This window comes from Dryobates pubescens, chromosome 4 (genome assembly GCF_014839835.1).
Source record: "Dryobates pubescens isolate bDryPub1 chromosome 4, bDryPub1.pri, whole genome shotgun sequence".
Classification (NCBI taxonomy): Eukaryota; Metazoa; Chordata; class Aves; order Piciformes; family Picidae; genus Dryobates; species Dryobates pubescens.
The window spans coordinates 23,679,673-23,693,664 of NC_071615.1; the positions used below are offsets into that span (position 1 = coordinate 23,679,673).

Sequence of the window (13,992 nt, forward strand, 5' to 3'; positions counted from 1 at the left end):
ACCTTAAAGCATTTAATGTGGAAAGTGCCCTGGGACAAGGACCAATCTTTCTGCTTTGTACACATTTTAATGACCTGTTAATGATCAACCACTGCTCTGCCTAGAAGATAGATTTTATGATGACATAATTCAAGCCTGTTTCTTCACCATTGCTTAGAGATTATTCCTTGTAATTCTACTTTAGAAACATGGTATGTTGATGTGGCATGTAGTCATCCTATTGTATTCTGTTAATACTTTTGCAGCTTCCAGGATCTCCTGCAGGAAAGTAAGGCAAATTAAAACTAGAAGTTACTAACTGCTTGTAAAGGATCTTGTCAGTGGTCTGGTTAGTCCCAGTGTTCAGTCTTTGTGGCTTCTTAACTGGAGATCTATCAGCTGTCTGAATTCTTACCTCAGAATAGGCATGCTCTCTATTGAATGAAATCTCTACCAGGGCACCTTGACCCATTTCAAGCCTGAGTCAGGAGGTTTTTCTGTGTAGCTTGTAATAGGATTTCTACTGAAATATTGAGTAAAGGAGGTCAGTCATCAGTGAAGATGCTCTTTTGGAGCATATTTTGTCACATGCTGCTTCCAGTAGTTTTCTGGGTTAGATAATGTATTCTGAAAAACAATTCTGTGGGAGAGATCTCTCCAGCAATGACTTGTACTGACAGTATTTTGAACCCTCACATTTGGTCTCTAGTGAGAGGTGCTTACATGTACTGTCACGGAGTCGAGAGCATCAGAGTCAAGAGCATGACAGTTTGAAGACTTGTGGGAGGATTCAGTGCTGGAACTGGTTGCTTGAAAAATGATTTGAAAGGTACTCAGAGAATTTTTAGAAATTCTGTGAAAGGAGAAGTGACTGAGTTTTGCAGTTTTATTATGAATGGAAATGTTTTCAAAGGTAGGAGAGACTTGAGATCTGTAGCTGCTACTCAGTTTGACATTGACATCTACTGTACTGTGTAAATGATGAAATTTGTTAGTATGTCCATTATGAGCACTGGCATGTTTCTATGAGCATTGTGGATTTTTCAATTTTAGTGGGAAGGCAGGTGTGAAACTGGCAAAAACATGCAGAATTCAGAGACTATTTTTTCCTATGTGCATGAAAATTCCAAGTTCTTGTCTATGGGCCTGTCTCACAGGAAGACAGTCCAAGTGATTCACAAACCTTTCCTTTACTGAGGAGCTCTTAGCAAAAGAAATTCTTCCAGCTTTTGATGACACCAAATGCTTATGGAGGAAAAGTGATATGCACTGTTTTCAGTCATGAGGAAGGGAATGGTAGTGACTGACCAGTGCCAACTTACGTTGGTTTTAAAAAGTGTTGGAGACTGTTAAAAATAAGCAGAAGGGTAGTGATGAGGTTATGGCACAGTACATTAAACATGGTCCTTGAAATTTCAAAGACACTTAAGCAGGAATCTTTTATCTCTAAAAAATGTAGCAGAAAGATATTTTGGGGTTTTCTTGTCTTTTCATCTTTACTCAGTGTTAATAGAAATCTTTCTCAAGTTTGAATCCTTTTAGTCTGAATTGATAGTTGACTGATTTATCCAGTACTTGTAAGCTCTCAGCTTATTTTTTCTTAGACATTTTTCTCCGTGAACATGAAAATGTAATTTTCTAAATGGGGCAGAGTTTTATGGTTTGGGGTTTTCAGGCTTGGTTTTGATGGGGTTTAGGTTATGTTTGGTTTGATTTGAAGTAAAACAAATTATCCTTGTTTCTAGTAGTTTGTGGATAAATCTGCATTTGATATTGCTGTGGTACCCAATATGGAAGTAAACTATCAAAGTTGCAGACACTCTAACTTAGCATAACCCCTGTGAAAGATTTCTGCATGCATCTTGCTTATTTAGAAGGTTTCCTTTCGACCTGCAGGGGTTTGGCACTGCATGCAAATTGCCAGTTTGATGGTTTTATTTAGCATCTGAAGCCTACACAAGGGCCCCCTTCTGAAAAAAACAAACAGTGATTGTCCTCTCTCTAGTGGCAGAAGGCAGAACTGTTGTATGTCACTTCACAGATTGTGTATGGGAGCATAAAACATCTGATCTAAAGACATTATTCAAGTGCAGTGCAAACATTTACTCCATTTGGTCAGAAGGAAAAATAAGTAATTCTGTATCTGTCAAATACAAGACAATTAAATCTGCCTGTTCTTACAGATAGCTAACCTGGACATGCCTTACAGGAACAGGAGAGGAGGAATGCCCTGGTTTCCCCCTTTGGTTTATTTCTCATCATATAACTTCTCCACCTCCTGATATTCAGTATAAGATCCTGTGTTTTGGTGTGTGATCCATATCAGGACAGGTTGGGGAGTTTGTTAGTCTTACCAGAGGCTTACAGAGACCCAAAGGTTAGTTGACTAGTTAGCATCAAATAAGGAGGGGAGCCCTGTAGTGCTGAACTGCAGGTCTGGCTGCCCTCAGGGATCCTCGCTTACCCTCTTAGCACATGATGAAAAGCATCTCCAACCTTGACTTCCAAAGGGCAATGAAAGGTGAGATAAGAGAGAGTGTACATGAGTCTCCCTGGGGTATTTTTTTTTCCTGCAGAATGTAGCCATGATAAGAAAAGGCTGAGACATTCATAAGCTGCTTATGATGCTGCTAAGGTAGCTTCTAACTTGAGATTCGGTAGTGAAATAATGATGTGCAGTAATTTAGGTTGGTTTCTTCCTTCTAGTCTTAAATATCCTTTCATGAGGAGGAGAGGCAAGATGTCTTGCTTTCTACTTCTGGATTCTCTCTGTGTTTAGGTGAATTGAATACAGGGGACAAAAATTGCTTCGAATGCACAAATCTTCTAGTCTCCTTCCACCATCATTTCCATCTGTGCCAGTGGCAGCTCTGTGTGAATCTCACAATACTTAGGCATGCAGAGAATTGAAATAGTTCTAGGAAGCATTTCTATGATAAAGAATAAGAAAAGCTTTAAGCAAACATGCCAAATAGATTTGCTGGGGGGGTGGGGTGGTTATTATTATTGTTTCATGAAGACTTGGATTTTTAATCCTTGTCAGCTCTGCCCCAATGCGTCTTCTTTTTCCTTTGAAAGGGATGCATAAACATTTTTAACTGTGTTGTTGAGTTAACTACTCAAGATGAATGCTGCAGAATTTCTAATGCTGGTGTCACAGGAGAGAAGTCACAGCACTCTTAAGCTTTTTAAATAGCTTGCAAGTATGAATTCTACAGTTCTTACGCTGCTTCAAAAAGCAGAACTGGATACACAGATTAAACATCACACCTCCTTTCATACCTGCTGACTTGTACCAGTGACATCAGACAAGATGTGTCTCATCTGCTAGGCAGCAAAGCCTTTATTTTTTTAAGTGACTAATTGTTCGATACTTTTGAAGTCCTTGGCAGTGCACAAAAATTATGACTCTTATTTAAGAGTTTGAATATGCAATTAAGCATCTCATTTTAAACCTGCACAGTCAAGAATATTGGACTTCTCTACAAATTTATTTCCTTCCTATGCATCTGCCAACTGCTGTGAAGTATGCATTAGTACCTTTGATATATTAATGCATTCTAGTAAAGGAGGTGCCTAATCAAGCAGCACCCAAATGATCACAAAATGGATGTCCAAGGTGAAATCAGAGACTGCAATACACAAGGGGAAACTACTTGCCTTTGTAATGTACCAACAGGTCAAATCATCCCTATCTCATCTGACCTGGAAAAACTAGTCGCCACTGGTGGAACATCTTTTAGTCTTAGGTCTCAGCATCTGCTTTTGTGGATTACCATGTGTATTATTTTCTTCCCTTTCTCAGAGTGTTTTTGACAGGATATTCCTTTAATTCTAAATAAGCATATTCTGATTCCCTCATAAATTAAAATCAAATGCTTAGCTGTTACTCTAGCATGCCTGGTTATAATGAGACACGGGCCTTTCCCAGTTACTGAGTGGAGCTTTCTCCCATGTCTTTCAGCTGACTTGAAGCAGTGAAGGTACTGTGCACTGTCTGTGCACATCAAATTACTGTGGGCACACCCCAGGTACTGCAGTTGCTGCTCCTTGCTTTATAATATCACATCCCTACCTCTCACCAGATTCTGCATACTAGGTGCTCATCAAGATGTCATTTGAATAGAGTTATTCCATTGAGGAAGCTTGTTATCAAAGCAGCAGGAGAAGTAGCATTCTCAGCTCCAATAGATGCACAGGTGTCATCCAGTTTGCACTGATCTGTTGAACAGCAAATGTGTGATGTAAGGTACAGTCAGAATATTATGAGACAGGCTTTTAACACTGCAGAAACTATCACAGTATTTAACATGCTGAGAAAACAAGCTAACCACAAAGGACTTGTCTAGATGTCTGTGTTCCTTTGGCTTCTTAGGTATTTTGTAGATGCTGACAGGCAGTGTGAACTTCAATTTATTGTGTATGTTTGCATATGCAGTAAAACCATTTGCTGTGCCATTTAACTACACACAGGGTGAATTGTTTGCCATGAGATGATCTGACCTTTTCAGATCTAATCAAGAAATCTGAAATATTATTTCAGCCTGTCAGCTCCAGTAATATGCAGTAAGAATATCTAAATCTAACTGAAAATGTCAGGTGTGCTCTAATATCCAGCCCATCAAAGTTCTGATGCATACAAACCAAGAGCTGGTTAAGAATATCAATCTGTAATACCTGTGGTGCATCTCAGTTGCTTAGATAAATTGTTCAGCCATTGATACAACCTAGCTAAAACATGCATTAAAAGCAGTTCTTTAGAATACATGTGAAATGTACAGCTGTTTAAATATTAAAATCACCCTGAAAGAGGGGGTGATTAGACCAGGTGAGAATATTACTGGGGAAAATAGTGACCAGTGAGAATACCAGTGCTCTAGTAAATGTCTTGCTGGCTTTATTGTGTGGTAATGTATGATTAGTTGTCTCCTCTAACCTTTTTATCCGAAGAAAATGGTATTTCATTAACAAACTGTCAAGATTGTTTAATCTTAAAGAGGCCTTTACATTAAAATTGAGTTGGTTTGTTGTTTTTTAATCTAATCATGGGTAGTTCCTGCAATTTGAGGCATTATTAACTGAATTGCAACTGTTAGTAAAATGTTGTTGGAACCAGAATTAAAATGAGCTATTGGAAGCATTGCTGAGCTGCTAACTTTGAATTAAATAGCGTTGGTTTTGAACTACCCAATTAATGCTGTTTGAACTGGTTTTGCGAGGCAATGCTGCCCTCCCCTGGTATGCTACTGAAAGTAGGACCAAGTTCTAGGGGTTCCTATTAAATTGCTGAATTGGTGGAAACGTCAGAAAAAATGCTGTTAGAAAGACTATTATGTGGTTTCTCTATTACAAGAGCCAAATAAAAAAAGGAACAGACAGATATCTATCCTTTTACAGATTCGTGGTGCAGATGTGGATGAATGGCAGTAGTGTCATTCCTTGACCTTGAACAAATGTATGACCTCTAAGACTGTGTAACAGTTTTCTTTCTTCTCTGGAACTTTTGCAGGTATTGGGGCTGCTGGTGTGGACCCTGATTGCAGGAACAGAATACTTTCTATATCCAGCCTTTGGCTGGGTGATGTTTGTGGCTGTGTTTTACTGGGTTCTCACCATCTTCTTTCTGATCATCTATATGACAATGACCTACACCAGGATTCCCCAGGTGCCATGGACCACAGTGGTAAATACACCCATTCTTTTTTGTTTTAAATTTGATGGGGTATGGAAATAATAAAATGCCAATGTGTTCTGTGGGTGTAGTTAACTGTCTGTACTTGGGTTTTTGCAGATTTTCCCCTAATTACTGTGTGGCTATGTACCAGCAGCATTTAACCTTCATACTAACCTGACACTGCTAAGACCATTTTCCTGTGATAGTTCAGTGGTTAATGTAGTGACTTGATTTTTAATAATGTCTGTGTGACTGATACTTAAGCACAGTGGCTTCTTTTTCTCCCTGTACTACTTACTTCCCATGAAGAATGAGTCTTTTGCTGCCTCTGAGGTAACAGATTTGGCCATATAGCTTAAACAGCAGAAATCCCTACCTGAATAAACACCATGTATTGGAAGCGGGACCCTGGCTCTGAAAACATGAGTCTTCCTTTGCTAAAGTAAAAGCTAAGTTGGTTCAGAGGTAGCAACAGTCTGACAATCCATGTGTGACTTGCTGTGAAAATGGTGCTAAAAATAAGTGTTATATATATCAAATTTGCGCCACGTAATCCTGTGCATTTATCTCAAGCTTAGATAAACAGCTAATGCAACTACAGAAAAAGTGCCCAGTTCTGGTGATCTGAACAAGCCTGGCTGGCTGTATCTCTCAACAGTGTATTTTTGCATGATTTTCATAACAGGATGGTGTTCAGGTTAATAGAGCCTAAAAGTCATCTCAGCCAGCTGGCTATTTGTGACCCATTCAAGAATGATTATAAATTTTAGCCTTGCATTTGTCTGATACAGTAAGGTATGTTGGGGTTTTTTTGTTGTGGTTTGTTGGTTGGGTTTGGGGTTGGTTGTTTGTTTTTTCCTTGCTAAAGATTATTGACAAGAATTCTGTTATTTTTATGATCAAATGTATTTGACTTCTGTGTTGCAAATAGCTTGTTATCACCTCTGTTGTGTATGTGAAGAAGATCCATTGTCTTGCTGTTTGGTGCTTTAATAAGTAGCCAACTATAGCAATTACTAAGAACAACCAGGATTATGTTCAGATGGCTTCTCTATTTTCAACTTTCATGACCAGCAATTATCATTAAGGCTACAACACTGCTATAGAAATGTTGGATTATTTCAATTATAGCAATAATGTGTTGGGTACATTTAAAGGTGTGGGTTTCTTCCCATTGCATTAGATGTAAGTAAAGTACTTTCAAAGAAAAAGCATCTTTGTATCCATTTGGGTACAGCTTTAGTCATTACCCTTTTTCATCAGTTTAACACTATTATCAGACAACAGCTACACATAAGTGAGCTGCCTCTGATTGATGTGGTAGACAAGCTGGAGTATTTGATTTGTTTATACTTCATGTTGAGTGTATTTCTTATTGTAGATAAGATCACATGAACACAGGTTCAAAAGGTAGTGTCCTTTTATAGTAAAGGGTAATAGGAAGAGAAAACATTCACAATAAATAAAAGATACTTGCATTCCAGCCTATTTTGCCCTAAGATATTAAAAGAGCTGTTGGGAAAAGCCTTTGAATTGGACATCTGCCACTCCTGGCTGGCCAAGAGGAATGTTTGTTCTCTTTTCAGAGACATGCTGTTAGTGCCTTAGTTCAAGAGAGCAAGGACACACCTTTGTGAGTGAGAGAGTTTACGCCCACCTATTCTCTGATGTATCCTGAATTTCAGTCTCTGATAGTTATTGCTCTGCCTCCTTAGGCAACAGTTAGTTCAAACTGCGCCTATTGAATGCAGTATCCAAAATTACATCTGGACTTCTCTGTCATAAATTAACTTTCTGCAGGTTAAGCACTTTACCAAATTGCTTGAAATGCAGTTATTTTTACTGCAAATTAGCCCAGAGGACATGCTTTCAAACTGACTCTCCTTAATAGTGCAAGTTCTTTGCTAAAACAATCAATGGAAGCTTTTAAAATCTGGTAAATTTCAGTTTAAGAAGCAGATGGTAATTTAGCATAAACCGTTTGGTTTGAGTAATATATTGGCAATAAAGGCCCAATCAGCTCGCACTGCATTCCGTGTTCCCCAGCAGTGTTATTTCCCAGAGCAGCACTTCTCAAAAATTATGTGCTTTTTTTCTACATGACAATATATTGCAGGGATTTGTAGCTTTCCAGACTAATTGAGTCTTTTTGGAATGGGAAATCTGAAAATAACAACAATCTAGGTAATCAAATTTGGAGGTGGAAAATCAGTGTTTTACAGAAGTTCTTGAACCTGGCAGTTGTTTGCATCTTATCCTAAAATTGAGTTTTATATTTTATTGCTGCAGTGTCTGGCTAAAACAAGAGAGGTGAGATCTGTGGATAGAGATAATACCTTTTGTTAGATCAACTTGATGGTACCAGGTGATATAAATCCCACTAATTTCTAAGTATGAATTAGACCTCAGGTGCCAGGCTTTGCATTCCATCTGAGCGTTGAGGCACTGCCCACCATTCCTCATGGAAAGATGGGTAGATGGGTAAGTGGCCTTTTTTCTAAATGTCCTGAAGCCTCAAGGACTTAGGAATGTGCATTCCCTTCAGCCTGCTCTGAAAACTCCTAAGGTTTTTTGCATGGCAAGTCTTACATAGGCAGTGGTGACATGAAGGTTGACATGTTGGCAGAGGACAGCACAGCATGCTGCATTCTGAAGGGGCCTGCAGCTGAGAGAGCATGTGTCTAGGGAATGGCTTCCCTTCAGATGGTTTTGAACCCGATGCTATCACAAGAGCTTGTGGCAGTGGGACAGACTCCACTGAGTGAAGTAAACTCTGCCAGAGTCAAATGCCCTGGAGATAAGCATACCTTCCATACCAATTAGTTCAAGCTGTTGATCTGTGCTTTGTTGCACTGAGGAAATTGCTGATGTGAATATAGATGTTGTCATTGCATTCTGAACTCTTCTTGGGCTGCAGATCCTTTTTTGGGTTCTGCCAGAGCTGGTGATGAGTGGATTGAATAGTGAATAATAGGCATGTATTCCTAGCATCCACTGGGTCACACCGTGGAAATTCGCTTGGAACTGCACCTTGGCAACATGTAGAGACAATTGGAGCAACAGAATTAAGGGTTGTGATATTTGCATGGCACTCTGGAGTGCAAAACTTGAGGCCAGAAACTGAAGGGAGTAAATCATGTACAATGCCAGGAAGTGGTTTAAATTGAGTTACCAGTTCCTGCAATTGTAACTACGTGCAAAGCATGTCATGGGTATTCCACTTAAACATAACACTAGTGAGCTAAAAGTATATTTTATGGTCAAATTAATATGCCATAAACAAGTAACAGGGTAGAGATGGCAGGAGGGGATATTTCTTTTTTTAAAGGGAATGAACTTCATATAGCCACCACCAAGTAGTGAGTAAGTAAGTGACAGAACATTAAAATTATGTACTTAAAAAGGCATATGGGGCAGGGGGCGGTATGTCTTTCATCTTTTTAAACTTCTGTTTTCTCTTCCTGTCCTGTTCTGTGTCACGTGAAAAACCTGAAAAAATGGGGGATTTTGTCCTCTGTGTTATGTGTGATCAGTGTTAACTGCTTGGCTTCTTTCTTAGTAATGACCATAGGTACCTTGAGACAAGAGAAAATGCAGCATCTGCCATGGATGAATCTTGATGACCTGTGTGGTCTATTTGGACTTTCTCCCTGGTTTTACGTGTGTCTTTCTCCTCTCAAATACAGGCAGAATGGAAAGGTCCTGAAAGGTGGAGGGCACCATCTTTATCTTCTTCAGGAACAGAGAAAACAAAGTTTTAGAAGCTTTATAAAGATTCGGCATTGATTCCTACTGTGTATCTTTGTGTAGATTAGAAATGTAATTTCAGTTTGGTTTTTTAATGTAGTTGTCATATTCTTACTGCCTAACACTTTCTGATAACCAAACAGTGTCCTTTTTTTCACTTCTGGAAAGTCACAGCACACCAGCTTTAAGACTTCTCTGCATTCAGTGTGGTAGAGAGAACAGTTTGCCCAAAATTTGAAGATCCATAAATATTAAAGCAAAATAAGCAGTTAAAATTTACTCTTTCAAATAGAAACTTAAAAGTACGTAAAAATAGTTAGAATCACATTACTTGTGTACACACCTTATATTTCAGAGAAGAGTTTTGTAGTGTTGCAATAGGAAATGGTAACAAATGCATTTACACAGTAATTACTAACATCACTTTGATTATCAACAGGGTCTGTGTTTCAATGGAAGTGCCTTCGTTTTGTACCTCATTGCTGCCATTGTAGATGCATCTTCAGTTACCAAAGAACTTGACAGTCACAATTACAACAGCTGGGCAGCTTCTTCAGTGAGTTCATTCTTTGTTTCCATCTGTTCTGTATCCAATACAGTTATATCAAAAGGCAGCTCAGTGGAGGTGTGGGTTGAAATGCTCGTGTTCCAGATTTTTTAAAGCTGCTGACTGGTATAGAAGCTCTCACACAAAACCTTTATGTTATTACCTATAGGTAATTTAGTTCATAGTTTTTGAAGGTGACTAGAAATTCCACCAGGAGGTGATAGTCACATCAGATCATACTGCTTTTCCCCTGCTTCATCTAGTAGTATCTGGCAGAAGTTATAGCCTGCATGTCAGAATAGACAGATTGAGTGAGCACCAAGTCACTTCAGTCCACTTGGACAGCTTCAAAAGCAGTTTAACTCAGCTAACTTTGTACATGTGTGGATAAGACGCACTGAGCTATTTACACAGCACCTTTGGGAAGGTTTTGAAGCAGTATTTCTGTTTCTCCAGTAGTCTCCCTGATACAGTCTCAACTTTCTTCTGAGTTGGATGGGAAATACTTGAAAAATCATGTAACTTTCCAGTGTTTTAAGGCGGATGGAAGTCTGGCATCACTGTCTTACTGCTTAGATTTGGAAATCTAAAGAAGTTAGAGTGTATGAAGAGCAACTTTATTTTAAAGACCCTTGTCACTGAATAGACAGAGGCATTTTCCAGCTCAGTTAAGGGAGCTGCAAAAGAAATTTTTGCATGTTGTGGCAACAGTAGTCAAATTCAATAGAGTAATACCAAATTCCAGCTGCTTCACTGACCATGCTTCTGCAGTTATCCTCTCTGGACTATTCACAAATCCTGTCATCTGTCTGAAGCTTGTTGTATACAGCTATGAACACAGAGACTTGAACACCTGCTCTGGTTTTGTCCTGGGGTTTGGATAACTGTTCCTGACATTTCAGTGGTGTTCAGGGTCCCCTCCCCTTGGCAGTTTTAAACTATTGATCTGTTACTCAGCCACTGCTGTTGACAGGAACTTGATTGCTGCTAAGTAAGCTTCCATTCTATTTCAGGTTTTATGCAAAATGCATGAATGCTCAGTGTCTCCTGGGATGTTTGGAATCTCTTCTAATACCTTCGTATAGTGTTTATCTAATGCATTGTCTAAATAAACTATTAAATGTAGATTCTTGCTTTCTGAACTCATTAAGGATCTCATGGATACATGCTTGTGAGAATTTAGCAAATCATCTCTTTTCAACAGGCATTCTTTCTTAGATTTTAGAGTAAAGCTTCTTTAAATTATTATTATTTATTATTTTCATAACAAAAAGAAATGGAAAATAAGAATGCTACCATTTTTGTTGTAATAATAATTGCATCATCAACTACAGGTTTTTTGTGCCAGAGAGTAAATTTACCTCAGATAAGACTCACCAGGAGCACTCTGTGGAGGGCTTAGGTTTACTGCCCAAGTGCATACTTAAGAGTGCTCTGCTCTCAGAGCTGAAGTTCCTACCTAGCCCAATAGTGATATATAAGCTAGAAACATTGATGGGATCGTAAAATATTTTTGGTCTGGAATGTAACTCTGAATGTTATCTGGTCCAAGTCTCTCTCCCACCATCCCACTTAAAGCCCAGCTAACACATATCAGGCTACCAGGGCCTTGTCCACTTGAGTTCTGAGTATTTCTAAACATTGCTATTCCACAATGACTTTGGGCCTCTATTGCCATGTTAATGTGATTATAATTTTTCTTTTCCCCCCCTAATATGTAACTGACATTTCTCTTGTCACTTTGTCACTTTCATTGCTCGCTCTAAGAAAAGGAGTGTTAATCCTATTTGCAGTGTCACCTTTATTTGGTTCAGTTACCAGCAGAAAACATTCTGGCCCTATCACAAGACCATTTTGAACATTGTCTATTTTGAACAATATGCAGTAGTAGTTAACAGAACCTGAACCAATGGCACTGAACTGGACTTGATCGATACAACTGAAATAGTTCACAGCTGCTCTGGCTTCTGCCTCTATATACTGGAAGAGCTGTGGAAGCAACACTACTGATACTCTGTAGTTTTAATGTTTAAACAAAACAAACCTAGCCTGTTACGGAATTTTATTCTGTAATCAGTTTTTGACAAAGTAGCAATATCTCAGTGTGGTTGCTCTCAGTGTTACTTGCTTTGAGGACCTCTGGAATTGGTGCCTTCTTCAGAACTGCTGTTTGAGAACATCTGGGCCTGCATTTGACTCCCCAAGTTTTCATGTAAACAAACATATTTTGGTGCATGGTGTGCCATGCTGAGGTACAGATGGGCTGTAGACAATTCCTGGAACATAGCAGCAGTGCAGAAGTGTTAGCTTCAGCTCACACTGCCCCATGGACTGTCCCTGTCTTTACTAGTAAGTGATGTTAAAAGCGGCAAGTACAGCATAGGTGGGAGTACAATATATGATTCATACTGGGGCAGTATAATGTGGAGATGTCAGTTGAAATATGCCATGTTTTGTCTCCTCCTAGGCCAGTATTTCTAGACACAATATAAGCTTACAGTGTTGCCTGTAATGGCCACACAAGCACAAGGAGGTGAAAGTACCCTTTCAGTCAGCCTGCTATTTCTCCTTTTTCCAAATCTCATAGCTATTTCTTTCTTAGAAATGACAGCGGTCTCAAGTTTATTTTAGTTTGGGGTTAGGTGGGTGGGGTTTTGTTGGTGGTTTGGGGTTTTTGTTTGGTGGGGTGGTTGGTTTTTTTTGGGGGGGGAATGTTTGTGTGGGGTTTTGTTGTTGTGGTGGTGGGCTTATTGGGGGGGAGGTTTGCTTTTTGCTAATAATTTTTTTCCCCTCTCTCCACAGTTCTTTGCCTTCGTGGTTACCTCCTGCTATGCTGGAAACACGTATTTTAGCTTCATATCTTGGCGATCACGAACTTTGCAGTAAATATTTGCTTAAAATGAAATCTGTAGAATAAAATATCTTGTGGATTATACTCTTTTGACAAAAGATTGGAAGAGGGATGAGGTCTTTTCAAATGTTTCCACTGGAACCGATACCACATTTTTTTAAGATGAGATGAAATAATTATTTATAAGATCATCTTTAGAGACCTCTAATACCAACTTTGTACTGTATAATAAAATTTCATACTGCCTCTTCTAAAATTAATGTATTTTTCTAGACATTGTATAGAAGTTATTACTAAACTTGAAATAAATCTTACGCAGTCAATGTGCCAGTTTTGCAAATGTAACTTCTTTAAGGTTACGTGTGTACTCTTGATACTGGATGCTGCAAACCAAAACTAAGATTGATGCTGTCTCATTATTATTTATGAAAAGTGACATTGTGCAGAAAAATAAACCACCCCAAATTTTAAAAACAAATAAATAATTGATCCAGTTGTGTATATTTTATAAACTGGGAGTAAAAGGTTGCTTTTTAAAATTTTTTTCAGTTTCTTTTTCAGTGTGAAATGTATACTACTAAGAATTCTGATGACCCTGTCAACCTGCATATTCTAACAGCTTCTTATAATCATAAGATTGCTTTTGGAACTTATTACTGTAGGTCTGAACCTCATACGTTGCATAAGAAACACGTTATCTTAACAGGTTTCTCAGATCCAGAGGGCTCCAAGGCCTATGTCTAGACACTAGTCCCTTGCTGCTCAATGTGTAACCTACTAAGAGTATCCCAAAACACCTAACAAAGGTAATACATTTTGTTTCTCAGGGGACTGTGTTTTTCTCTCTTCTCATCAGATTAGGCCATTAATCTGTCCTAATTAAAACCTGGGTTTTAATTCCTACTAAAAGATACAAAGATTAAATCCATAGGAGCATTGTCAAGATGCCAGTGCTAGAAACAAATAGATTCCTCTCCTTTCCTGCCTACTGGCATAATCTGAGTTGTTAGTTTAACAACTTAAATTTTGAATATTTAAATATCTTTGTTTCAAGCAGTAGTATGAAAGAAGATTATGACTTTCAAAACCGATAACTTTCAAAGTTTCTTTCAAATACAAATTACCTAAGGATTTTTTTTCCCCAGAAATTATGTGGACAGTGTAAGGTCATGAATATTTTGTGATATTATTTGG

The 13,992-nt window shown here is 38.5% G+C and overlaps 1 protein-coding gene across 1 annotated transcript in view; it reads left to right on the forward strand.

Moving 5' to 3' along the window:
- CMTM8 (CKLF like MARVEL transmembrane domain containing 8) overlaps positions 1 to 13,291 on the forward strand; it is a 29,339-nt gene extending 16,048 nt beyond the window's left edge. Inside the window, exons 2-4 of the mRNA XM_009898321.2 lie at positions 5,489 to 5,662; positions 9,840 to 9,956; positions 12,750 to 13,291. Of these exons, the coding sequence (XP_009896623.2) occupies positions 5,489 to 5,662; positions 9,840 to 9,956; positions 12,750 to 12,833 (375 nt within the window). The 3' untranslated portion in view covers positions 12,834 to 13,291. The remainder of the gene's footprint in view (positions 1 to 5,488; positions 5,663 to 9,839; positions 9,957 to 12,749) is intronic.
- Positions 13,292 to 13,992: the final 701 nt, after the last annotated feature.